The sequence below is a fragment of the Gopherus flavomarginatus genome, chromosome 2, assembly GCF_025201925.1.
Source record: "Gopherus flavomarginatus isolate rGopFla2 chromosome 2, rGopFla2.mat.asm, whole genome shotgun sequence".
NCBI lineage: Eukaryota > Metazoa > Chordata > Testudines > Testudinidae > Gopherus > Gopherus flavomarginatus.
Genome location: NC_066618.1, coordinates 122,793,203 through 122,820,520, shown reverse-complemented (window position 1 = coordinate 122,820,520; position 27,318 = coordinate 122,793,203). Strand labels below are relative to the sequence as shown.

The window sequence follows — 27,318 nt, the reverse complement described above, 5'->3', positions numbered from 1 at the left end:
CTCCCACCAATTCCCTGGTGAGCTGCAGACTCAATTCCCTGGAGTCCCCACTAAAGAAAAACTCCAACAGGTCTTAAAAAGAAAGCTTTATATAAAAAGAATGAAAAAGGACATAAAATATAGTCTCTGTATTTAGGTGACAATATACAGGGTCAATTGCTTAAAGGAAAAAAAATGAATAAACAGCCTTATCCAAAAAGAATACAATTTAACACATTCCAGCAACTACACACATGTAAATACAAAAAAAACAATATAAACCTATTGTCTTACTATCCTTGTACTTACAACTTGGAAACAGAAGATTAGAAAGCCTGGAGATAGAAAAATCACTCTCATAGCCGAGAGGGCACAGACCAAGAACAAAGGACTCACACCCAAAACTTCCCTCACCCAGATTTGAAAAAGTCTTGTTTCCTGATTGGTCCTCTGGTCAGGCGTTTCATATTACTGTTGTTACCCCTTTACAGGGAAAAGAACATTAACCCTTAGCTATCTGTTTACGACAGGGCCCTTGTGGACAGCTCAGGAACAGGGATGGGTGTGGAAGCTTGCTTGGCCTGGCTGCGTGTGATCATTCCCACTCTCTTGGCAAGCTTCACCTAGTTGGCCAAGTCTTCCCCCAGTAGCATGGGGATGGGATAATTGTCATAGACTGCGAAAGTCCACATTCCTGACCAGCCCTTGTAGTGGACAGGCAATTCAGCTGTAGGCAAGTTTAAAGATTTTGACATGAATGGGTGAATTGTCACTTGGGCCTCTGGGTTGATGAATTTGGGGTTCACTAAGGATTGGTGGATAGCTGACACTTGTACCCCGGTGTCTCTCCATGCAATAACCTTCTTTCCGCCCACTCTCAAGGTTTCCCTTCTCTCCGAGGGTATTTGAGAGGCATCTGGGCATGGGGATCTTTGGTGCGATGGCAGCGTAATGAACTGTACTCGGTTGGGGTTCTTGGGGCAGTGGGCCTTTATATGTCCCAGTTCATTACATTTAAAACATCACCCAGCTGACTGGTCACTGGGCCAAGGTGGGTTGCTGGAGACTGGTGAGGTGGGACAATAGGGTGTCTGGGGCTTTCCTTGGGTTGTAGGAGAGGTCTTGGGTTGCCCCCGGTGGTAGGGTTTATTTTCAGTTTGCCCCTTCTGATATTCACTTCCCTTGCTAGTAGCTTTTTTCTTTTCTGCCACTTCCACCCATCTGGTTCCAATCTCCGCCGCCTCAGTTACAGTTTTGGGTTTCCCATCTAGGATGTACCTTTCTATTTCCTCAGGAACACCCTCCAAGAACTGCTCCATTTGCATTAGGAAGGACAGCTCTTCCGAGAGTTAGCATTTGCTCCTGATATCCAGGCCTCCCAATTCTTCCCAATCTGGTAGGCGTGTCGGGTAAATGACACATCTGGTTTCCACCTTAGGGCTCGGAACCGCCGACGGGCATGCTCAGGTGTTAGCCCCATTCTGACTCTGGCCTTGGTTTGAAAAAGATCATAATCGTTCATGTGTTCCTTAGGCATTTCAGCCATCACCTCTGCTAAGGGTCCACTGAGCTGTGGCCTCAGTTTTATCATGTACTGGTCTGTAGAGATGTTGTACCCAAGGCAGGCCCTTTCAAAATTTTCTAAGAAGGCCTCAGTATCATCACCTGCCTTGTAGGTGGGAAATTTTCTGGGATGGGAAACAGTACCTGGAGAAGGGTTGTTAGGGTTGGCTGGTCCATCTGACTTAGACTTTGCTATGTCCAGTTCATGCTTTCTCTCTCTTTCCCTCTCTTCCATCTCTTTTTGTTTTATTTTCATTTTTTTTTCTGATTTCCATCTTTTTTTGTTTAATCTCCATAGCTCTTTTGTGGTCAGCCTCTTTGGCTTCCTCTTCTCTTTCTCTCATCTCCATAGCTCTCCCGTGGTCAGTCTCTTTGGCTTTCTCTTCTGCGTCCAGCCTAGCCAGTTCTAGTCTGTTAAATGTTTCACTGGTACTCATTTTCCTGCTTTCTTGTGCTGGCCACACCCCCCTGCAGCTCACTGACTGGGATGCACTCCACTCAGGGCTGCTTGGTTAACAGAGATTTTCTAACTAGCTATACCCGAGGGGTAGAAAGAACGAAAACAATTCAGCTTGTAAATTCCTTTTGCTGTCTGCTTGCTCACAGCTTGAAGCCTCCTCTTAACAAAGACCCTTGTTAAAAAAACTTAACACCTCTGCCCTCAGGTTGCTTTCCAAGCAGCTAGAAAGGAGAGAAAAAAATCCCACTGGCTTTTGGTTCCTAAAAAAATCCCACCTCTGCCACCATGTCAAGGTTTCTTTCCCCACTCTGAACTTATGGGTACAAATGTGGGAACCTGCATGGACACTTCTAAGCTTAATTACTAGCTTAGATCTGGTATTCACTGCCACCACCCAGAATTCCAGTGTCTGGGGCACTCTATGTCTCCCCAAAACTTTGTCCCCTCCCTGGGTTGCCTTGAGGGACTTTACCAATTTCCTGGTGAACACAGATCCAAACCCCTTGGATCTTAAAACAAGGAGAAATTTACCATTCCCCTCCTTTCCCCCACCAATCCCTGGTGAGTCCAGATCCAATACCCTTGGATCTTAAAACAAGGAAAAATCAATCAGGTTCTTAAAAAGAAACCTTTTAATTAAAGAAAGAAAAGGTAAAAATCAGGATGGAAAATGCTTTACAGGGTAATCAGATTTCTATAGACCAGAGGGACCCACCCTAGCCTTAGGTTTACAGTTACAGCAAACAGAGGTAAAATCCTTCCAGCAAAAAGAAATATTTACAAGTTGAGAAAACAAACATAAGACTAACACGCCTTGCCTGGCTAATCACTTACAAGTTTGAAACTTCAGAGACTGATTCAGAAAGATTTGGAGAGCCTGGATTGATGTCCCGTCCCTCTCAGTCCCGAGAGCGAACAACAAACACAAAAGCACAAACAAAGACTTCCCTCCACCAAGATTTGAAAGTATCTTGTTCCCCTATTGGTCCTCTGGTCAGGTGTCAGCCAGGTTTACTGAGCTTCTTAACCCTTTACAGGAAAAAGAGACATTAATCCTTAACTATCTGTTTATGACACAAGCCTATGGATCCTAGAGAACCTACAAAGAAACCTCTACTCAGAAATAATGTTGCTGCATCTATTGGCCATATTTTGTGTGTTTGGGGACAGCAAGGCTTTAAGACACTGTAGAGAAACATGGGGAGTGGCGGGTGAGGGAGGAGCTCCTGTGTATCCATTCTTATGTCATGGCTCTGCCACCACTTGGCATGACAGAGGCAGACTGTCCTTTTCCACTCCCAGAGTCAGGGACAGTAACGGCAGCAGGCGCCTCCCAGTGCCACTTGTCCCAGTAGTTAGGGTGTGTCTGAGTGGATAGGCAAAGCCTCTAGTGCAGTGGTTCACCAACTTTTGTACTGGTGACCCCTTTCACATAGCAAGCCTCTGTGTGCAACCCCCCTTATAAATTAAAAACACTTTTAAATTATAAATGCTGGAGGCAAAGCGAGGTTTGGGGTGGAGGCTGCCAGCTCGCAACTCCCTGATATAATAACCTTGCAAACCCCTGAGGGGTCCGAACCCCCATTTTGAAAACCCCTGCTCTAGTGCTTTACTTTTACAGAGTCCTCTGCTGGGGTGGTCTTGGTAGATCCCGCACCTCCTGAGCAGGGAATCTTGGAATGAACACTCTGCTATTACACAGGGGGTGTTTCACACCTCAGAGCTGTTGCTCTAGGCTGTCCACAGACACAGCAGATTATCATAGTCACATTTTCAAGCTTTCCTTTGCACCTATGAGAGTTAAAAAAGTGTTTTAAAATGAAAGCTAAGAGACTGATGTAATCACATGACTTTAGGAGCTGGGACCCTGGGCACAGGTCTACACTGTCTATGCCTTCATCTGGTGTTGCCTAGGGGGGAAAGGGATGAGAATTAAAGTCAGGTCTACACTAAAAAGCTAAGTTGGCCCAGCTATGTCACTCAGGGGTTTGAGAAATGCACACCTCTGAGCAACGTAGTAAAACTGACCTAACCCCTGGTGTAGACAGCACTAGATTAACAGAAGGCCTACTGCCGCTCAGGGGAGTGGATTAATTAGTGAGTGGCTACACTGACATGTTAGTTATGCCATTGTAGCAGTTTAAGTGTAGACATAGCCTTAGGGTTTTTCATGGATACAAATGAATTAGCATTGTTGTGAAATTTTAAGGGATCTTGGGAAATTTGGCCCTATTGTGCCATAGAATGAGTATTGCTAACCCTAAACGTTCAAAAACCACTATATGACACGGGTTTTTTCCTTTGCTTTGAGCCATTATGCAAGTGGGGGAATGGTCCCGCTATTGTGGGGAACACTACCTCAGTGAAATGGGCTAGCGAAAGGATCTGAGTCCTTGCTGCATTTCCTTTACACAGAGGCCTGTCTGACCTCAAGAGCTCCTCTTCCACTCATCTGTGTGGCAGAGTTCTCATAACCCCAACAAGGCTGGGCCCAGGATTCCTGGGGGGCTCAACCTCCAACTTTGTTGTGGTCACTTAGGGTAGGGGCTAGGATGCCCCCACACCAGCGTGCTCTCTCTGCACTGGATGCTTTCCTGACCCACTGATCACTATATACAGTTCAAAGCAAATACAATTTATTAAACACCAATCAATTTAAAAAATAAGGAAAAAATGGGAAAGGTTAAAGGAAAACACATGTCCCCATGCCACTGTGCACAGTTATCACAACCAGCAGTCTCTGGAATGTAAGGGAAGTTCAGTCTGTTCCTCACAAGTCTCAGGCCTCCTCCTCAGGCCCTGGCTGTCCTGCAGGGATGCCACAGGTCGGATATGTGCTCTGGCGGTGGCCACACCCCCTCAGGCTTTTAGTGACAGGACCCTTCTTCCTCATGTCACCCCCGCCCCACTGAGGTTACGGGGACCCTCCAAGTCTGGCCTGCAAGGCCTCTTGGCTGGGAATGGCAATATATAAAACCTGTAGGAGAACACTTCAATCTCCCTGGACACACAAAAGCAGATTTAAAGGTAGCCATCCTGCAGCAAAAAAACTCGAGGACCAGACTTCAAAGAGAAACTACTGAGCTTCAGTTCATCTGGCTTGCCAACTACAAAAGCAGTTTCTCCTCCCTTGGTTTTCACACCTCAACTGCTAGAAGAGGGCCTCATCCTCCCTGATTGAACTAACCTCGTTATCTCTAGCCTGCTTCTTGCTTGCATATATATATGCCCCTGGAAATTTCCCCTATATGCATCCGACGAAGTGGGTATTCACCCATGAAAGCTCATGCTCCAATATGTCTGTTGGTCTATAAGGTGCCACAGGACTCTTTGCTGCTTTTACAGATCCAGACTAACACGGCTACCCCTCTGATACTTGGCTGGGGGCATCTCCCTGCACTGGGCCCACTGCCCAGGGTGCCCCTTGCTCTCCCCAGTTGCTCACCACACTAAGCTCCAGACTGCTCCAGCCCTAGCCTCAGCTCCATTCTGCCTCAGCACTGCTGCTGCTTCTTCTCTGGCCCCTCTGGTCTGGTTGCTGCAGTTCTGCTCCCAGTGCAGGTCTGCTCTTTGGGCTGCTTCTATGGTGCTGCTCCCAGCACTAAGCTGCTTCCCGGACTCCTTTTCTGGCCCCTCTGGCAGGCAAGGCTCTGCTCCCCTGCTCAGCTTCAGCCCCTGCTCTCTTCTTAGCTTGGCCCCACTCTGTCTGACCCAGGCAATTCTGGCACACACAGAGGACGGGACCTCCTGGCATCCTGACTCCCTTATTAACCTGCCTGCCCTATCAATCAGCCTGACCTGGAGCATTGGCCTCTCCCCTGGTTTCTGGGGACTGTCAGTATCAGGGTCTTGATTTCCCATTGCCCCTACCACTTACTTTTGGTACTGGGCGCTACACCTCCTCCCCCCCCCAATACATACACACTGAATTTTAGCAAGGGTCCATCAGTCCCCTTACATTTAGGGTCCACTTGGGTCACATTTTCCAGGTTTTCTCTGCAATAAGAAGTGTTGGAAATAAAGAGGGGTTCTAGGTCTTTTAAGAAAAACACTCAATACCATGAAGCTTGCAATAAAACTGTGCATCACCAAGTGCAATGGGGTTTTGATGATTAGCATTGTTAGGAGCTCTTCCTGTTACCGTGAAGCTCCATCAAGGGCAGATCAAATGCTTCAGGTGTTGAGCTCCTTCCTGCCTGGCATTTACACTCTGAGGACGCTTTCCTGTCCATGAGCAGTGATTTGTTTGTATTTGGGGAGGGGAAGATTCTACAGCCGTGGGAGCATAGCTAGGAGTCAGACCTCTGGAGCAGTTGGTACAAGCTGAGCAGGGCAGCAACACTCAGCTCCCATTTGAAAGAGTTCAGGACGAACTTGGAGCCTATTAAATGTAGACAGCGGAGACTGGATTTTTCTTGCTGGGCTGACGCTTCCCAGGCAGCTCCGTCCGGCTCTGCCCTCCAGGTCTTGTTGGCAGTGGGGCGGGGAGAAGGGAGGAGCCGCTGGCGGAGGATCCGGCCGAGTTTCCTGGAGGGGGAGCTTTAGCGCCCGTTCTCGGGTAGTTGTGCTGCTCCCAGGTTTGTGAAACTTTGCAAAGTTTCCAGGCCGCCCGCGGCCAGGAGCGCCCCCAGCGCGGCATGGTGGGGCTGGCCGGCCGCGGCAAGTGGTGGGGCAGGCGGGGCCGGGCCCCCCGGGGAGCAGGGGCGTTGCTGGCCCTGGGGCTGCTGGCGGCACTGGGTTTCCTGGTGTGGCGGCGCGTCCCCCCGGAGATCGATGCTGCGCGTCCTGCCCGCGGGGCCCCCCAGCCGCCACTGCCCGAGGACCCCGAGCGCCTGCGGAGACCCGTGTACGAGAAGCCGCCCCTGGAGCCTGGGGCGCTGGGCGAGCTGGGCCAGGCTGTGCGGCTGGAGCTGAGCCCGGCCGAGAAGAACCGCCAGGAGGAGAGTATCCGGCATCACCAGATCAACATCTACCTGAGCGACCGCATCTCCCTGCACCGCCGCCTGCCCGAGCGCTGGAACCCGCTGTGAGTACCCGGCGCCCCTGCCCGGCACTCGCTCTGTGCGCTCAGGTGCCGCCCGCCGCCCTCGTGGGGCGGGTTCCCTTTTCCTGGGCGCGGCCGTCCTGCGCCCACTCGCGGCAGCCAGCCTGTCCTGCTCCGCGCCCCGCAGAAACGCGGCCCCAGATCCCCCAGAAGTGCCGCTGAGCTCCGGGAGCCCTCCTGGGCCTGCCAAGGATCTTGGCCCTGCAGACTGTTTAGTCGCCTCATTCGCCCTGGGTGACCGACTGAACTGAGCATTAAGGGCCATTTTGTGGTTTAAAAGATGTACAGCCAACAAAGCAGGAATTAAGACTTATAGAATCAGAAGGTTAGGGTTGGAAGAGATCTCAGGAAGTCATCTACAGCTCTACTGTTTTTGCTGCCCCAAGCAGCGTGCCGAATTGCTGCCCTGGACAGCGGGGGCAGTTCTTGTGCCATTAGGGCAGCACGTGCATGTGCCGGAAGACAGAAGCTGCGCCACCTCGGACAGCTGCAGATAGAAGCTGCCGCCAAATTGCCGCTGCCACGGAAACACACATGCTGCCCTAACGGCACACAGACTGCCCCCGCCGTCCAGGGCAGCAATTTGGCATGCTGCTTCGAGGCAAAAACACATGGACTGCCGCCCCTTGCTGATTGCTGCCCCAAGTACGTGCTTGGAATGCTGGTGCCTGGATCCAGCCCTGGTCATCTAGTCCAATCCGCTGCTCAAAGCAGGACCATCCCCAACTAAATCATCCCAGCCAGGGCTTTGTCAAGCCGGGTCTTAAAAACCTCTAAGGATGGAGATTCCACCATCTCCCTAGGTAACACATTCCAGTGCTTCACCACACTCCTAGTGAAATAGTGTTTTCTAATATCCAACCTAGACCTCCCTCACAGCAACTGGAGACCATTGCTCCTTGTTCTGTCATCTGCCACCACTCAGAATAACCTAGCTCCGAGGTCGGCAACCTTTCAGAAGTGGTGTGACGAATCTTCATTTATTCGCTCCAATTTAAGGTTTTGCGTACCAGTAATATATTTTAACATTTTTAGAAGGTCTCGTTCTATAAATCTATAATATATAGCTAAACTATTGTTGTATGTAAATAAGGTTTTTAAAATGTTTCAGAAACTTCATTTAAAATTAAATTAAAATGCAGAGCCCCTTGGGCTGGTGGCCAGAACCCGGGCTGTGTGAGTGCCACTGAAAATCAGCTCGAATGCCGCCTTCGGCACACGTTTCATAGGTTGCCTGCCCCTGGCCTAGCTCCATCTTCTTTGGAACCTGCCTTCAGGTAGTTGAAGGCTGCTATCAAATCCCTCCTCCCTCTTCTCTTCTGCAGACTAAACAAGCCCAGTTCCCTCAGCCTCTCCTCATAAGTCATGTGTCCCAGCCCCCTGATTACTTTTGTTACCCTCTGCTGGACTCTCTCCAATTTGTCCACATCCTTTCTGTAGTGGCAGGGACCACAACTGGATGTGATACTCCAGATGTGGCCTCACCGGTGCCTAATAGAGTGGAATAATCACTTCCCTCGATCTACTGGCAGTGCTTCTACTAATACAGCCCAATATGCCATTAACCTTCTTGGCAACAAGGGCACACTGCTGACTCATATGCAGCTTCTCATCCACTGTAATCCCCAGGTCCTTTTCTGCAAACCTGCTGCTTAACTAGTCGGTCCCCAGGCAATAGCAATGCATGGGATTCTTCTGCCCTAAGTGCAGGACTCTGAGGTTCTCCTTGTTGAACTTCATCAGATTTCTTTTGGCCCAGTCCTCCAATTTGTCTAGGTCACCCTGGACCAGGGGTTCCCAAACTTGGTTTGTGGCTTGTTCAGGGTAAGCCCCAGGCGGGCCACGAGATGCTTTGTTTACCTGAGCGTCTGCAGATACGGCCCCTCACAGCTCCCAGTGGCCGCGGTTCGCCGTTCCTGGCCAATGGGAGCTGCAGGAAGGGGCACAGGCTGGGCCACTGCTTCCCGCAGCTCCCATTGGCCTGGAACCACAAGCCGTGGCCACTGGGAGCTGTGAGCAGCTGTACCTGCAGACACTCAAATAAACAAAGCATCTTGCGGCCCACCGGGGCTTACCCTGAATAAGCCACAAACCAAGTTTAGGAACCCCTGCTCTGGACCCTATCCCTACTCTCCAAGGTATCTACCTCTCCCCCCAGCTTGGCATCATCTGTGAACTTGCTAAGGGTACAATCTATCCCATCGTCCAGATCAGTAGTAAAGATGTTGAACAAAACCGGCCCCAGGACCAACCCCTGGGGCACTCCACTTGACACTGGCTGCAAATAGAATGACCAGACATCCCAATTTTATCAGGACTGTCCTATTTACTTGTTCGTCCTGCGTCCCGACCGATGTTCAGTTGGGACGCGAATAGTTCTGATATTTTGCCCTCTGGCACACAGACGGAGGGGGTTCGTTCCCCTCCACCCCTCTCTCCTCCATTGGATTCCCCCTCAAATCCCTACCCTGGCCTCACCTCTTCCCCAAGCACGCCACATTCCTCCTCCTCACCCCTCCCTCTCAGGCTTGGGCTAATCAGCTGTATGGCGGCGCAAGTGCTGGAGGGAGGGGGAAGAAGCAGAATGCGGCAGCCAGCTCAGGGGAGGTGGAGGCAGAGCGAAGGTGAGCTAGTGCAGGGCGTGGGAGCTGCCGGTGGGTGCTCAGCCCCCACCAATTTTTCATATGCTCCAGTGGTTCTTGGGTTTTTTTGGTTGTTGTTTTTTCTTTTGTTTTTGTGTTTTACTCTGCTGCCAGCTCTTGGATTTTTGTTGTTGCTCTGCCGGCAACCCCCCTGCTGCACCCCGCCCCTCCACATCCTGGTATTTCACATCTCTCATCTGGTCACTCCAGCTGCAAACTAGACATCGAGCCGTTGATCACTACCCGTTGAGCCCGATAATCTAGCTAGATTTCTATCCATTTTATAGTCCATTCATCCAGCCCATACTTTTTTAACTTGCTGGCAAGAATACTGTGGGAGTGTGACGAACTGGGAAAGTTCTTAATGTTTTCTCTGAGTACTGTGTTGGTGCCTCAGTGTCCCCATGGCAGTTCTTAAGTATCTGGCAGAGCAAGGGCCAGTGCACCTAAATGCCTGGCACTCTGTCTCCTAGCAACTGATGGCCTGGGCCCCTCCTCTGCAAAGGTGCCAGCTGAAGGTGTTGGAGACAAAGGGATCAGGTGATGTCCTGGCCCGGGAAAGGGGCTGAGGAGAGAGGAGGGGCTGGGAGGGGTTGTTAGTCTGGAGCTGGCTGGGGTCAAGGGTGGAGGGCAGACCTGAAGGTCTGGCTTACTGCCCCCCAGAATGGACCCAGCCGAGGGGTCCAGTTCGCTGTATCTACAAGCTCTGTTTTAGACCCTGTTCCTGTCATCGAATAAACCTCTGTTTTACTGGCTGGCTGAGAGTCACGTCTGACTGCAAAGTGGGGGTGCAGGATCTGGTGGCTTCCCCAGGACCCCGCTGGGGTGGACTCGCTGTGGGAAGCGCACGGAGGGGCAGAGGATGCTGAATGCTCCAAGGAGAGACCCAGGAGGTGAAGCCGTGTGAGCTTCTTGCCCTGAACAAGTCTGCTCCTCCTCGGGAGAGGAGGCTCCCCAAAGTCCTGCCTGGCTTGGTGGGGAGCAGTTCCAGAGCATCGCCCGGTGACTCCGTGACAACTGGTGGCAGCGGCGGGATGTACTGCACCCCGTGAATGGCATGGCGCTGCTTGCAGTAAGTGACTGGGGAGGAGTAAAACAGAGGAGGGATAATAAGGACCAGGCATGCTGAAGGCTCAGAGAGGGACGGTTTCAGGGGGCAGTTAACCTCTGGGAGTGTGTGACCAGCGAGAAGGACTGTTGGAGTAACGGGGTCCCCCTGAGGACTGCAGCGAGCAGTCTCAGGGGCGGAGGAGCTTGCCGCTCGACCCTGGGAGAGAGAAGGATTTTTGCAGTAGCAGGGTTCCCCGGGGGATTGCAGGAGCAGTCCCTGGGGCGGAGGAGTCTGCAGCTCGACCCTGGCAAAGAGGTGGTGATCACAAGAAGGGCTGGCACACCAGGGGTTCTTCCTGGAAACCATGGGGGAGCCAAGAGCACACAGGCCTGTGAGTCCAGAGCCACTTGGGAACGGTGAAGTGATGGCCTATCACCATCTCCTTGAGAAGGACATTGTAATCCTGTGCACAAAGAGAGGGTTACGCATGGGGAAATTCACCAAGGCACAGTTAATCGTGCAGTTGGAGGAAAAGCACCGCTCTGAGGAGCAGATTCCTGGTCCAGATGGGGCTACAAGAGGATCTGAGAGCAGCTGGAGCATCAGCCAGGCATCCCCAGGAGTCTGGGCCCCAATCAGACGAGGGTCTTCACGATTGGGTTCCCCATCAGGGGATCGGAGACAGATGGGATTGGAGCAGAGTCCGAGAGAGCGAGAGGACCGTGAGAGAGAGCAAGAGCCTGAGGAAAAGCTGCAGGAGAAGCAGCAGCAGCGTGGACTGGTGATGGTGGAGCAGAGAGACATAGGGGGCTGCCCAGGGGTCAGTGGGGAAACACACCTGCGGGGGCAAGACCCTGGGACAGAGAGAACTGTGGTGGTGCAGCCCCAGATGCTGAGGGACTGTGGGACCTGGGTGAAGTTCCCTGGGGTGAAGCCCCTCACTCTGCCTATGGCCCAGATCCCTGTGCAGACCCAGTAGGGGTCGGGCTGGCTGGTGGTTGGGGTTCTCCAGGATATCGGCTGGGAGGCCCTGTTGGGGGGTGACTGTCTCCCCATGGGACAGGATCCAGGCCCTGCTCCTGTAACGGCCGAGGGTTTGAATTCAAATCCAGAGAACCAATTGGCTGGGATGGAAATGGTCAGTGAAAATGCAAATGACCTGGCTGGCAGGGGGGAGGGGCTGCTGGGCTCAGGATACCTGCCTACCTATAACCAGCCCCCTGGGGCTGAGTGGGAGGGAGAGATGCTCCCCGCCCCCCTGCACACCGGAGAGGGGGCTCACGCTGGCTCTGATGCTGGGACCAGAGCAAAGAGCTCACTGCCTGGCCCCACTGGGACAGCAAGGGCAGCGCTGAGCACGGGGGGAGCTGAGACCCCAGCTGAGTGGGGGGACACCCAGGCAGGGCAGGTCAGCTGCCAAACAGGTTTGCCTGGTCCAGACCTGCTGCTGGAAAGTGATTGCACAGCAGGGAGGGAGCTACCAGGGCGAGGGCTCAGGGGGGCTGTGACCCCTGGCCCAGCCAGCGAAAGGGAGCAGGTCCCACTCCCTGCCCCAGCCGCTGAATCCCAGACCGAGCTGCAGAGGGATCCCTCCTTGGAGAAGCTGAGGGAACTTGCTGGCCACAGCGCTGCAAACCCCCTTGGGGAAGGCTGCAGGGACAGAGTCCTGCAGGAGAAGGGATTCCTGTACTGGGAATGGGCTCCCCAAGGGGAAGTAGAACTGGGGGGAATCAGGAGGCAGCTGGTGGTGCTCCAGGAATCCACAGGGCTCTTCCCATTTGAGCTGCTGGATGGGAGGAGAGTGAGGGGACCCCTGGACCTGAAGGGGGAGGATTGGATGGAGAAGGGGGAAGACCCCCTGGGAGATCTCTTCCCTGAGGTGGGAGCCAATCTCCCCATCAGGTGTTCCCCATTCAGAGTCATTGGGAAAGCAACCCAGATCCTGGAGAGAGAGGTCAGGAACATCCTGGCTTTAGATGGGATCCAGCTGTTTTACAGCCCATGGGCCTCACCCATGGGGCTGATCCCCAAGGGAGACAGGAAGATCTGGTTTTTTGGGGGCTATCAGAAGCTTAAAGCCATCACAGTTTCTGATGCCCACCCCATGCCTAGGCCTGGGGAGATTCTAGACAAGCAAAGGACAATGGAGAACTTGGTCCTGGCAGACACTGATAACATGTGCATCTTTAGCCAGACCTGGGAGGAACAGGTGTCCCAGGTGAAGAGGGGGCTGGGCTGCCTCAAGGAGGTGGGACTGACGGTAAAAGCTGGAAAGTGTAAGGTGGGGACGGCAGAGGTGTTGTGTCTGGGCCACAAAGTGGGAAGTGGCTGCCCAAGCCCAGAGCTGGCAAAGGCCAAGATGGGGGCTCTTAACCAAGAGAGCCCGAATCACAGACCAGAGAGCTGGGAAAAGACCCAATCCCAGCTTGAACCCCAGGGGTATTGGGGTGGCAAAGGGTGTGGGCTGCATAAACCTTCCCACATGCGGCCTGCAAGTGCCATGAAGCACACCCGACCTAAGGGAGGGCGTGAGACTAGACTGTCCTGGTGTAACTCAGACCAAAGAATGGGAGGGATGCTGGGGCATCCATGGGAAAGTTGGTGGGTTCGAACTTCCCCAGGTCACTGGCTGGAGTGACCTCGCTCAGTTCGGTCTCAAAGGGGGGAGAGATGTGACGAACTGGGAAAGTTCTTAATGTTTTCTCTGAGTACTGTGTTGGTGCCTCAGTGTCCCCATGGCAGTTCTTAAGTATCTGGCAGAGCAAGGGCCAGTGCACCTAAATGCCTGGCACTCTGTCTCCTAGCAACTGATGGCCTGGGCCCCTCCTCTGCAAGGGTGCCAGCTGAAGGTGTTGGAGACAAAGGGATCAGGTGACGTCCTGGCCTGGGAAAGGGGCTGAGGAGAGAGGAGGGGCTGGGAGGGGTTGTTAGTCTGGAGCTGGCTGGGGTCAAGGGTGGAGGGCAGACCTGGGGGTCTGGCTCACTGCCCCCCAGAATGGACCCAGCCGAGGGGTCCAGTTCGCTGTATCTACAAGCTCTGTTTTAGACCCTGTTCCTGTCATCGAATAAACCTCTGTTTTACTGGCTGGCTGAGAGTCACGTCTGACTGCAAAGTGGGGGTGCAGGACCCGGTAGCTTCCCCAGGACCCCGCTGGGGTGGACTCGCTGTGGGAAGCGCACGGAGGGGCAGAGGATGCTGAATGCTCCAAGGAGAGACCCAGGAGGTGAAGCCGTGTGAGCTTCTTGCCCTGAACAAGTCTGCTCCTCCTCGGGAGAGGAGGCTCCCCAAAGTCCTGCCTGGCTTGGTGGGGAGCAGTTGCAGAGCATCGCCCGGTGACTCCGTGACAGGGAGACCATATCAAAAGCTTTGCTAAAGTCAGGATATATCATGTCTACCACTTTCCCCATACCCACAAAGCCAGTTCTCTCATCATAGAAGGCAATCAGATTGGTCAGGCATTACTTGCCATTGGTGAATCCTTGTTGACTGTTCCTGATCACCTTCTTCTCCAAGTGCTTTAAAATGGTTTCCTTGAGGACTTGCTCTATGATTTTTCCAGGGACTGAGGTGAGGCTGACTGGTCTGTAGTTCCCTGGGTTCTCTTTCTTCAGACCATTGTTTTTACTCCTTGATGCAGTACATGGTACTGGCCTTTAAATCTTAATTTAGAAAGGTAGACTAGAAACAGTCTGTGTACCAGATATAATGGTACTAGATGACAGCAGTCTGCTTTCTGAGCAAAGTTAGCTGTTGAGTTTAATTGCCAATTCCTTACTAATATATAGACTTCCTGCCCTGTAGTAACTTTGCATATGATTTTTCAAAGTGTTTAAAAATGAATGACTCTAAAACTGTTGGACATCTTATTGTATTTTGTATGCTTGTTTAAAAGACATGGAAATAGTATATTGGCAGTGTGCATATGGAGGTGAGCGAGGGTCAGTTTCCTTGAATTGCAATAGCAATGTAATATCTTCCTTAAACAAATATTGTTTAGTGGAGCAGATATGAGCAATTATGCCGAAGAACAAATATTCTCAAGTTCAAACCAGTGCCGCTTACCATTAGCGTCTATCCTGACCATAAGATATGGCCATCTTGTGTATCCACACACAGAAATGCTCCTAGTTGTGCCCACCTTGCAACCACTCTTTCGGGTTTGCCTTACACAAAACAAGGCTAACAGCTATGTGGTCTAACACTGAGAGTCTCCACTGGTGCAGTGCTAGTGGGGGTGGAGACTGCTGATGTAGTAATCTTCACAACACACAATTTTTTTTACTGCTGCCCCACAGTGCACAAGAATCTGTTATGATGGACTAGTACTCTGCTTTCTAAAACCACCTCTAACTTTACAAATAGTGCTACACAGGCCTTGAAGTTCACTTGTGTGCTGTTTCCACCGTATCTTTAAACACTTATGTGAAGTTTTTCTTACTGTAGTGCCACGCCTTAATGTTGGCTATCATACGAATAACTCAGACTGGTCCGAGGCCGCTGTTCAGGTTCTGATAACTTTCTGGGAAGCAAAGAAGGTTCAGGATCAGTTCAACTGTATTATGTTATACCCCATAATCAGATGACAAAGCAGGGCATAGCCACCTAAAGCACAAGTGTTTAGCTGGTGTTTGCTACAGACCACCAAATCACACTAAGGAACAAAATGGCCCCCTCTTTATGCATCTATTTGTCATCTGTAGGAAAAAAGCTGCATGATCGTGAGTGACTTTAATTGGAGTGATATACGCTGGACGTCTCCTGCTGCCGGTACTAAAACATCCTTGGAATTTCTAAATATTACAATTCACTAACTCAAAAGAGTTGCATCCAGCATAGGGGAATTCTATAGGAGACCTGAGTTGAGAGATAAAAAGGAACCGATCACAGAACAAAAAATTAATTTAACCTTAAGTACAAGTGAACATGGCTTGATCACATTTATAGTGCACCAACAGAATAACGTCTAGACCACTAATGTATACACTTGGTGCTTTAAAAGGGCCAGTTTCACAAAGTTGAAAATAATTATGAGCCAAATCAGCTGAGAGGAAGAATTTAATTGGAAAAATGTGATTGATAATAAGGATTTGTTTAATAACACTTTACTAGACGTCCTCAAAGCCACAATCCAGACTAAACTGACCTGGTTTAGAAGGGAAGTGAAGGCAGCTATCAACAATAAAATATACATCTATACATACACACACATAGATACATTGTCATGGTATAAACCCCCACTCTGAACCTTAACGTCCAAAAGATGGGATACCAGCATGAATTCCTCTAAGCTTAATTACCAGCTTAGTACTTGTAGCGCTGCCACCAACCAGGAATTCCAGTGCCTGGTACACTCTGGTCCCTCCCCCAAAAACCTTGCCTTGGGACCCCCAAGACCCAGTGCCTCTGGATCTTAACACAAGGAAAGTAAACCCTTTCCCTCACCGTTGCCTCTCCCAGACTTCCCCTCCCTGGGTTACCCTGGAAGATCACTGTGATTCAAACTCCTTGAATCTTAAAACAGAGAGGAAAATTCACCTTCCCCCCTCCTCTCTCCCCCTCCCAGACTCTCCCTGAGAGAGAAAGTAATCCTAACACAGAGAGAAATTAACCTTTCTCTCCCCCTTCCCTCCTTTCTCCCCACCAATTCCCTGGTGGATCCAGACCAGTCCCCTGGGGTCTCACCAGAATAAAAAACAATCAGGTTCTTAAACAAGAAAAGCTTTTAATTAAAGAAAGAAAAACAGTAAAAATTATCTTTGTAAATTTAAGATGGAATATGTTACAGGGTCTTTCAGCTGTAGACACTGGGAATACCCTCCCAGCCTAAGTATACAAGTACAAATTAAAATCCTTTCAGCAAAATACAAATTTGAACTCCTTCCAGCCAAATACACATTTGCAAATTTAGAAAACAAACATAAGCCTAACTCGCCTTATCTGCCTAGTACTTACTATTCTGGACATATAAGAGACTGTATCAGAGAGATTGGAGAGAAACCTGGTTGCACGTCTGGTCACTCTCAGAACCCAGAGAGAACAACAACCAAACACTAACAGCACACACAAAGCCTTCCCTCCCTCAAGATTTGAAAGTATCCTGTCCCCTGATTGGCCCTCTTGTCAGGTGACAGCAAGGCTCACTGATCTTGTTAACCCTTTACAGGCAAAAGAGATATAAAGTACTTCTGTTCTATTAACTCCTAGTATCTGTTTATGACACGTCCGTAGCAAGATGATGAAAAAGAAATAGCTTACCTTAAAAAGTTGCCTTGGTATGTGAATATTAATATTTCCACTGCTTCTATACTTAGAGAGGCATGTAAGCTTGATTATATGTATTGAAGTTTATGTTTTTAAAGCAAATGATCCACATATTTCTGTGTGAAGGCCAATACTATAACAGGGTTCAAAAGGGAGCCAGATAGATTCATGGGAGATAGGTCCATCAGTGGCTATTAGCCAGGAAGAGCAGGAATGGTCTCCCTAGCCTCTGTTTGCCAGAAGCTGGGATTGGGTGACAGGGCATGGATCACTTGATGGTTACCTGTCTGTTCATTCCCTTTGGGGTACCTGCCATTGGTCACTGTCAGAGGACAGGATACTGGGCTTGATGGACCTTTGGTTTGACCCAGCATGGCCGTTCTTATGTTCTTATTACATCAAGAAACAATTGCGTGCCAGTCCAGACAAAATATAAGTGAGTCTCTTCTGTCTTCGTAGCTGTGAGGCCAATAGACAACTCAACATCATCTGGAATGGAGTATCACTTCTCCACTGCTGGAATCCTGTCTACCTTAGAGTGACACTAGACCATGTTCTCTTCTTCAAGGCACACATGGAGAAGATAAAAGGCAAAGTTAGCACGCAGAATAGCATTCTCAAAAAGCTTGCAAATTCAAAATGGGGAGTCAACCCAGCAACACTAAGAGCCACTGCTCTTGCACTTTGCTGTTCAATGTCCAAATATGCAAGTCTAGTGTGGGAAAGATCATCTTATTCAAAAAAGCTGGATCATGTTCTGAATGATGGCTGCTGCTATATCGCAGAGTGTCTAAAACCATCAAATGTGAACAACTTTTATGTGCTTGCTGGAATTGATCCACCAGATATCAGGAGATTGGTCAAAAGCAAAATGGAACGATTATGACAAGCCAAAGATACCAGACATCTGTTGAATGGCTGCATGCTGGCAGTGAGATGCCTGAAATCTTGGAAAAGGTTCCTAGCTGCAATGGAACCACTTAAAAAAATACAAAAAACAAAACACTGATGCCACCCAGCTGGTAATGTGATGTGAACAGCTAGAATTATTCAACGCAGATGTCAAAATTCACATTGGCATTCTCAGATTCCTTTCTGCAGGCACAGAAGAGGATTGATCCAACTGGAGATGCTTAAATTGCCTCTGACAAGAGTTGGGAGGTCAAAGGTCCATATGCGGAAGTGGGGCTATTCCAGTGACCCAGACAGATGATACACCATGAAAGATACACCAAGGCCACAGACTGGGCACTATCATGTGCCTAACACTGGAAAAACCTATGACTGCAATGGAAGGACAAGAGAAGATCCGCTTTGTATACTATTTTCAATTCCCAGTTTTGGAAGTGTGTGTACAGAATACTTCTAATCTGTGCCACACACTTACCAGGCAGTTCATGCAGCCCGAGCTGAAACTGCTTGTCTGACCAATAGTGCGTAAGCTGAGGCCAGTTAAGTAGCTTCAGCAGTATTCATTGAAAACTTCACCTTGCTTTTCACAAACATTATACAAAATGGATTAGGATGACATGAACCTCCCACAATATCCACAAAGTCCTGCATCACCATTAAGTAGCAATACTTTTTCTTAATGTACTCGTGGGATGAAAAGAGACTATTATTCATCTTGAAGAAAAATATCATTGCTTGTATTAAAGGACTGCACTGTTGGTATTTGCATATGAATTTACGTAGTGGATCACACCCATGCTCTATTCAATTCAATATCCTGTCTCTAACAGGAGCAGGCACTATATGCTTCTGAGGAATATGCAAGAAAGCTCTCGCTCTCTAGTAGTTAGGAACTGATTTCAGCCCTGAAATGTGAAGTTTAATACTTCTTCCAAAATTTGTTAGCATTAACTGTTATAACTGTGGATATTCTTGTTATCCTGTTCTTTAACTTATCTTGTTCTTAAATATTCAGTCCCATATTGAATATCACTGTGTTTTTGTCCTCATTTGCATCTTGTAGCAATGAGTTCCACAGTGTAATTACATGTTGTATTAAAAAAAAAAAGTATTTCCTTTTATCCGTTTTGAATTTTCCACTTTTTAACTGCATCAAATGTCCACTTGTTCTTGTATTATAAATCAAGGTAAACAGATGCTCCTTCTCTGTACCATATACTCTTATCTCTGCTAGTTGTCTCCTTTCTAAGATAAATAATCTAACTGTTCAGACTTTTCATATAAGCCTTTTTCCACACCCCTAATTATTTTCTTTGTCCTTCTCTGAATCACCAGTAGTTCTGAAATGCTCTTTTTGAGATGGGGTGAAAAGTACTGCCCACTGATTTATATAGTGGCATTATTATTATTATTATTTGGTATTACTTGCTGTCTCATTCCGTATCCATCCTAATATATTGTGTCCTCTTAGATAACTGCAGCAACACATTGAGCTGATTCTTTGTTGATGCTGAGTTCTCACAGGAGCATCTGTGAGTAATGCATTTGTCATCTCTGGTTGTTAGGAGACTCCATCCCATCCTGGCAGATGAGGACCTGACATCAGTTATTTGCACCTTCAGTTCTCAAATGGACTACAGCAATGCATTATACGTAGGCAGGAAGTCTTTGGCACTTACAAAATTACAGCTGGTACAGAATTCTGAAGTGCATCTCCTCAGCTATACAGGCTACCACGAGTACATCGAACCTGCCCTTAGCCCTCCCATAGAATATTGAGTCAAGTTTAAGGTCTCAGTCCATGGCCTGGGCCCTGGATATGTAAAAGACTGTCTGAAGCTCTGGGATGCAGACCATGGTTGACAACTACTCTGCTTTGTCACAGTGGAATTCTGCAATAAAATAAATAAATGAAAATAAGTTAACTCTGCAGTGTTTTGTGTAGGGGACAGACCTTCCTTGGGGTTCATGGTTGTGGACTGAACTTTCCAAGGAACTAAGTACCACCACAAACTTCACCACCACCTCTTCCAAGTGTGAGGCACGTTGCTTTGATTTTTGCCTTCGCTAACATAAAAACAAAGCAACATGTACTGTTACAAAAACCAGTCAAACCCACAACTTACCAAATAAGATACCATTGCACACACCTCTCTCCCAGGGAGCAGATGAGAGAACAAATGCCACATGACAGATGGTGTAGTCATGTTGTTTAATGCACTACTGGAAGGCAATCAGATACCACAGTGATTAATATGGTATAAGAATCCATATAGAATAGAATACCTATTTCATTCATGTAGTTACCCCTGCATGGATTGCTTTATATAGTAACACACTGAAGTAAACTGCACTACTGTAAGCCTCATTTTACATCTATGCAATGTATCTACATTAGGCGTTTATATCAGTGTAATTACAATCAATGTAATTAGACCTGTACAAGTTGCTCTGAAGTTGACAGAGCCTCAGACTATGGAAAGAGCTGTAGTCCTACTGGAGTGAGCACTAATCCTTGCAGGTATGGGCATTTAAACTATGTTGTAATAAGTTTCCATACATGATCTTTTCCATTGTCTGACTATTCTGAGTAGATATTGCATCTCCTTTGCTGTTTTCTCCATAAACTACAAACTCTAGTTTAGGGGTCTCAAAGTCCTGGCCTGCGGGCCATCTGCAGCCCTAGAACTTCCTCACTGTGGCCCGCGGAAGAGAGACGCATGCAGCCACACGGCCAGCTGTCTGCTGCAGCTCCTATTGGCTGGGGGAGAGGGACAGAGATACCATCACTAGTTGTTGGGCAGAGTCAGCCATGGAGGCAGCATCATTAGTTGCCAGGCAGAGTCAGCCATGAAGGCAGTGTCATTTTTTTCCACAATGAATATAAACAAGTCAAAATACCGAACACAACTATCTGATGCACACCTTGCTGCAATCCTGAAGGTTTCAACTGCTCAGTCACTGAGGACAAACATCAACAAACTGACAGAACTGAAGTGTTGCCAGGTGTCTGGCAAACACTAAAAACTCTCTGGCAGGCGAAGAGTTGTATAAAGTTGTATGCCAGTTTTATTATTTCTAAGAAATTTGAAATAAAAAATACAATATAAATGTTTTCTTTTCTGAACACCATCTTCAGTGACATTATTGGCCTGCTGGGAGGATTTGAGGACTGACACTGGCCCTAAGGTAAATTGAGTTTGAGACCTCTGGTCTAGTGGAGTTTACTTTTTTTTTGGAGAGAATAAAGCTGTTTGTAGAGAGCCCTGTTCACCTCTAGAGCGTATAGGTGGGTCTCCCAAAGAAGGATCTTGGGGTGGTACGTCAGGAGCAAAGTGTGATCGATGCATGTGGAAATCTGTAACTACTTAGGAATAAGGTTTAAGTGAGGTCTAAGAATCACTTTGTCCTTATGAATATTAGTGAAAGGTATGTCAGCCATCAGGGCTTGTAGTTTCTGGCTGAAGTGATGGCTGTTAAGATGGTGTTTCAAATGAGAGGTGTGAAACAGCAGTCTCCTAGGGGAATTGAGTGGTGCTCCTGTTAACTTTCTTAGCACCAAATTAAAAAGGGGCAGTTCTTTCAGAGAAGGAAGGGTATTAGTGAGGTCCTTCAGGAATTTTGAGACTATTCAGTAGGGGTATACACTAGCTCTCTGTATTAGCTTGTGATATGGCAATGAAATTACCTGGATAGATAGTAGAGACAGTCCTAGTTTCTTCAGATATAACAGTCTAAGATGGAGGAGACTAATCACTTGATAGCCTTTCTTCCTGGTCCATGTTGCAAATCTCTTCCACTTTTGGATGTAGAATTTCAGAGTTGAAGGTTCCCAAGTTGGTAGTAGAATTGCTTGAACTTGAGAGAAACGGTTGAGGTCTCTGAAAGCCAAATGCCTAGAATCTGTGCTTTCCAGATGCAGAGACTCTGGATTGGGGTAGAGGACCAAACAGTCCCTTTATTCCCACCAACTGAGCTGTGTTAGAGTCTTTGTTGGACTGAAGAGAAGAAAGTCCAAAATGTCCATATAGGACTGTGTAGTTTTGGGATGTTCAGTGTTATACAGACCTCATGTGTAATCAAGTATGATGTTTATGTATGTGAATGAAGTTCCATCAGTGTGAGAAAAATGTTGTCTGATGTGGTTTAGTCTTTAAGGTAGACAGGGCTTGTAGTATGTTCAGATATGTCACCTGGCGGAAAGATTCTTCTTAACACTGAATCCAGAACTATGCCTATGCAACATATCGTTTGACAGGGAACAAGGATGGATTTTCCCCAGTTTATTTGCAGACCAGAGTCTGAAAATCCATGTCCATGTCTTTCTGTTAGTGTCTGGCTGGATCTTCCTCATATGAGCTGGTGGTCCAGGTAGGAGAAGGTAGATGAATCCCATGATGTCTCAGCTGTGCAGCTGCCACAACTAGATCTCATGTCAAGTGTGATAGGACAATTAGGCAGGCCAAAAAAGAATTTGAAGAGCAAATAACAAAAGACACAAAAACTAACAGCTAAAACTTTGTAAAGTACATCAGAAACTGGAAGCCTGCCAGACAATCAGTGGGGCCACTGGATGATCGAGGTGCTAAAGGAGCACTCAAGGAAGACAATGCTGTTGCAGAGAAGCAGTATAAATTGTTTGAATTGGTCTTCACTGCAGAGGATGTGAGGAACATTCTAACATTTGAGTCATTCTTTTTCGATGACAAATCTGAGGAGCTATCCCAGATTGAGGTGTCAGTAGAGGTGATTTTGGAACAAATTGATAAATTAAACAGTAATAAGTCACCAGGCTCAGCTGGTATTCACCCAAAAGTTCGGAAGGAACTCAAATATGAAATTGCAGAACTACTAACTGTGGTGTGTAACCTATCTCTTAAATCAGTCTCTGAACCAGATGACTGGAGGATAGCTAATGTAACACTAATTTATTTTTAATGTCTCCATAGTGATCCTGGCAATTACAGGCCAGTGAGCCTAACTTCAGTACCAGACAAATTGATTGAAACTATAGTAAAGAACAGAATTATCATACACATAAATTAACAAAACGTTGGGGAAGAGTCAACATGGCTTTTGTAAAGAGAAATCCTGCTTCACCAATTTATTAGAATTCTTTGAGGGAGTCAACAAACATGGACAAGGGTGATCCAATGGATATATAATATAACTGGACTTTCAGAAAACCTTTGACAAGGTCCCTCATCAAAGGCTCTTAAGCAAAGTAAGCTGTCATAGGATAAGATGGAAAGTCTTCTCACGGATCAGTAACTGGTTAAAAGATAGGAAACAAAGGGTAGGAATAAATGGTTAGTTTTCACAGTGGAGGAGTAAACAGTAGGGTCCCCCAAGGATCTGTACCAGGATGTGTGCTGTTCAGCGTATTCATAAATGACTTGGAAAAGGGGGTAAATAGTGAGGTGGCAAAGTTTGCAGATGATACAAAATTACTCGAGAGAGTTAAATCCAAAGTAAACTGTAAAGAGTTAGAAAGTGATCTCTGGAAGCTTGGTGACTAGGCAACGAAATGGCAGATGAAATTCAGTGTTGATAAATGCAAAGTAATGTACATAGGAAAACATAATCCCAACTATACATGCAAAATGTTCGGGTCTAAATTAACTGTTACTACTCAAGAAAGAGCTCACTGTGAGTCATCTTGGATATTTCTCTGAAAATATCTGCTCAATGTGTACCAGCAGTCAAAACACTAACAGACTCTTAGGAACTATTAGGAAAGGAATAGATAATAAGACAGAAAATATTATAATGCCATTATATAAATCCATGGTACACCCTCATCTTGAATACTGCATGCAGTTCTGTTTGCCCCAAAAGATATATTAGAACTGGAAAAAATATAGAAAAGGGCAACAAAATGATTGAGAGTATGGAACAGCTTCCATGTGGAGAGATTAAAAAGACTGGGACTGTTCATCTTAGAAAATAGATGATTAAAAGAGGGTATGTAGAGATCTTTAAAATCTGGTGTGGATGTGAATGAAGCAGTGTTATTTACCCATTCACATAACACAAAACCCAGGGATAACCCAAAGAACTGATTAGGCAGAAGGTTTAAAACAAACATAAGGAAGTACTTCTTCACACAGTGCATAGTTAACCTCAGTAACTTATTGCCAGGGGATGTTGGGAAGGCCAAAAATATAACTGAGTTCAAAAAAGAATTAGATAAGTTCTTGGAGGATAGGTTCATAAATAGCTAGTAGCCAAGATGGTCAGAGACACAATCCCATGCTCTGGGAGTCCCTCAGCCTCTGACTGCCAGAAGCTGGGACTGGATGACATGGGATGCATCACTGGATAATTGTACTGTTCTGTTCATTCCCTCTGAAGCATCTGTAATCAACCACTGTCAAAAGAGAGGATATTCAGCTAGATAGACCATTGGTCTGAGTCGGTTCTTAATTTGGCGTATCCTTTCAGTGCCATAGATAGACTGACAAGTAGCACTCTATTGTGATAGTGCTTTTTTCCCACATATAACCTCAGATATTTGTAATGTGTTTCTGATGGCTATGAGGAAGTAGACTTCTTTGGGATTGAGAACCACAAACCAATCTTATTAGGAGACAGAAGGGATGATGATTATTTCCATGGTCATAAACTTGAACATAAAAACTGTGATGAATCTATGTAACCTTCTCAGAGCCATTCTAGGATTATGCATAACAGGCCTGTGCCTGTACTACCTTCTTTTCTTGAGGGATCTGGTTTGTTTTCTGATGAGTCTCATGCCTCCTAAAGTACTGTCTTCTGTTATATAGGTGCCTATTACCCCCCATCTCCTGTCCCGATTTTTCATCTTTGTCGTCTGGTCATCCTATATCCAAAGCTCTGAAGTAAAATGTCATTTAAAAATGGAGAGAATTTCAGAAAGGAAGGTGTCAGAATAGGGGTGTCACGTTCTGGGGGTGCAGTTCAGACCAGTGAGGTGTTGTGTCCCTGCCTGCCCTGTAACTCTAGGTGCCTTAAATGCCCTGTTGCAGTGGCTCACACACTAGAATGCCAGCAGACAAGCATCCAGGTCACTCCTTGAGAGTCTGTATGCTGTACAGCCCTGGATCAGCAGCTCTGACTCCAGCAGCCTACCTACAGCACAAGAGCCCCACCCTGGCTTCCATTAGCCTTGGTTACTACTTGCGGGGTGACAACCAGCACACCACAAGTCCTGACGTTTCCCAAAACCATCTGCTCTGAAGTGTCCACTACTCTCCTGGACCACTCAGAGAAATAATAAGGTTGGTTTGGTTAAAGAGACAAAACCACATTAGAGCTTATTAATTTTTAACGGGGGTAAACTGATTCATTATATATATAAGGATCTAGGTTAAGTGATGCCAAGTAAAAAGAATAAAGTTAGAAAGGGTTACAAACAAATGAAAGTGCAAACACATATCTAAAAGCCTAACCCTTAATCTAGCAAGATACAAGTTTTGTTGACGATGGTTCTCTCTCCAATTATTCTTCTTCCCAGCTGTGGCTGACTTTCCCTCGGTCAGGACCTTCTACAGAAGTATAAGATACTGGCTTCCTATGACTTCTTAGGTGAAAGGTCTTTGCCTAAGCAAGTTTCTCACCTTAGTTCATAGAGACTTCAAGCCCTCTCCCCCAACTGGTAGAAGGACCCTTCTTTCTCAGCTTTGCAAGACTTCTGGCCCCTTGTGTCTGTGTAATGCTGAATGCCAAAATGGCTTTCTGCCTCTGTTTGTTATCTCTCTCAAAGTTCAATGACCTTGTTTCAAAAGGCAGGGTGATGCCATGCTGTTCTTCACTTCCCGTGATCTTCGCAGCCTGCTGCTGATTGAAATGTAAATGGGGCCTCCCTTGGTTTTGGTCACACCTTGCTTAATTTCATTGGAGATGGGTAGAGAGCTGTGATGTTCCCTCCTGTCTGGGAGAGACCTGTCTCTCCCTTTGTTTGGTTACAAACTGTAAAGCACAATATTAATGAGTATCCATAATTCCTTATTTAGCATTAATACATACGGTTCACAATTCTATTAATCACCAGTGTGTCATAGGCTTTCATAAAACACTTCAGTCATCATATGTTTATAATACAGTAGTACTGTACAGTCAGTTGATTCAGTTGCTTATCACTTGAGCTTCAGACCCCATCTTTATAGCCCAGATAAAGTTTCTCTTCCCAGCTGAGGTGTAGACCTCATGCTGTATCCTTCCCCACTTGTTAACTTGATAGTTTTTTTTTAATCTCATATGTAAATAGACCTTCATTCTCTCTGCCTGACGACCAGGCTAGTCAGAAAAATAAGCCTATTCCTTTGTCTAGGGCAGACTTGTTTACCAGCATACATCACACACAAATATTAATGATCAGTGAGTTATTAGTTTTCCAGTGATATCTTACATGCCACCTATTAGATACAGATTAAGACATCAGTGAATTGGGGTACGCTGAACTGGTCAGGCCAGCCGAAACTCATTACATGATACCAGTGAGCCCTTTGCCCCGAAGAAATTCTTCTTCTAAAAATCATGGAATGAGTAGAGACACTGGATTTATGGCTTATTACAACCATCTATAACCCACTTCACCCATCCCCCCAGCTGTTTTCCCCCTTTCTTTCCCCTATGACTGGAGAGGTGTTAACGGGTCACCTCACCTTGAAATATGTGTTATTTACTTATGTGCCCTTTGAAATATGTGTTAACTCCTTATGCTAAACAATCTGTTTTATCTTGTATTTATCTGTGATACTCTGAGTACATTTCCCAGACCTGAAGAAGAGCTCTCTGTAAGCTCAAAAGCTTGTCATTCTCACCAACGGAAGTTGGTCCAATAAAACATATTACCTCACCCACCTTCTCTTTCTAATAAATGTATTGTGTTGAATACCCCAGGGGTAGGTGAAATGGTTCATACAGAGTGTAGATAATTAGATGCTGTGGTGATGTGTGCAAACTAGAAACCTATTTAACAGAGTTAAATACAAAAATAAAAGGAGGGATGTAATGTTATGGTTGTATAGTTAAATACTCAAGTCCGGAAATGCAAAAAGGTGAAGTATAACTGCTAGCTTTTAAATTAGGGAAGTGCTATAGGGGTTAGACTAGATGACCCATGTGATCCCTTCTAACCCTGTGATTCTATATATGTTGTCTTTTCTATTCATGTTTTTATGGTTAAATATTAGACCGTGCAAACAGCAACATTTATACTTAAAGTATACATTTCCATTCTAAAGGGCCAGGAGGCTGTTAAATATGCAGTCCTAGTCATCTGGCAGATTTGGAAGTTTCTTGAGGCAGTGCTTCTACTGGTGTAGAAAAGTAGCATTTTTGTAGTAAATCATAGATGGGTAAAGCAAAGCAAATTCAATCTATTTGACATGGAATTGTTGCTAGGCAGGGGCATGGTACAGT

At 47.0% G+C, this 27,318-nt stretch overlaps 1 protein-coding gene across 1 annotated transcript in view; it reads left to right on the top strand.

Annotated features, from left to right (window-relative positions):
- The first annotated feature begins 6,231 nt into the window (after positions 1–6,231).
- GALNT12 (polypeptide N-acetylgalactosaminyltransferase 12) overlaps positions 6,232–27,318 on the top strand; it is a 101,378-nt gene continuing 80,291 nt past the window's right edge. Inside the window, exon 1 of the mRNA XM_050938217.1 lies at positions 6,232–7,028. Within this exon, the coding sequence (XP_050794174.1) occupies positions 6,640–7,028 (389 nt within the window). The 5' untranslated portion in view covers positions 6,232–6,639. The remainder of the gene's footprint in view (positions 7,029–27,318) is intronic.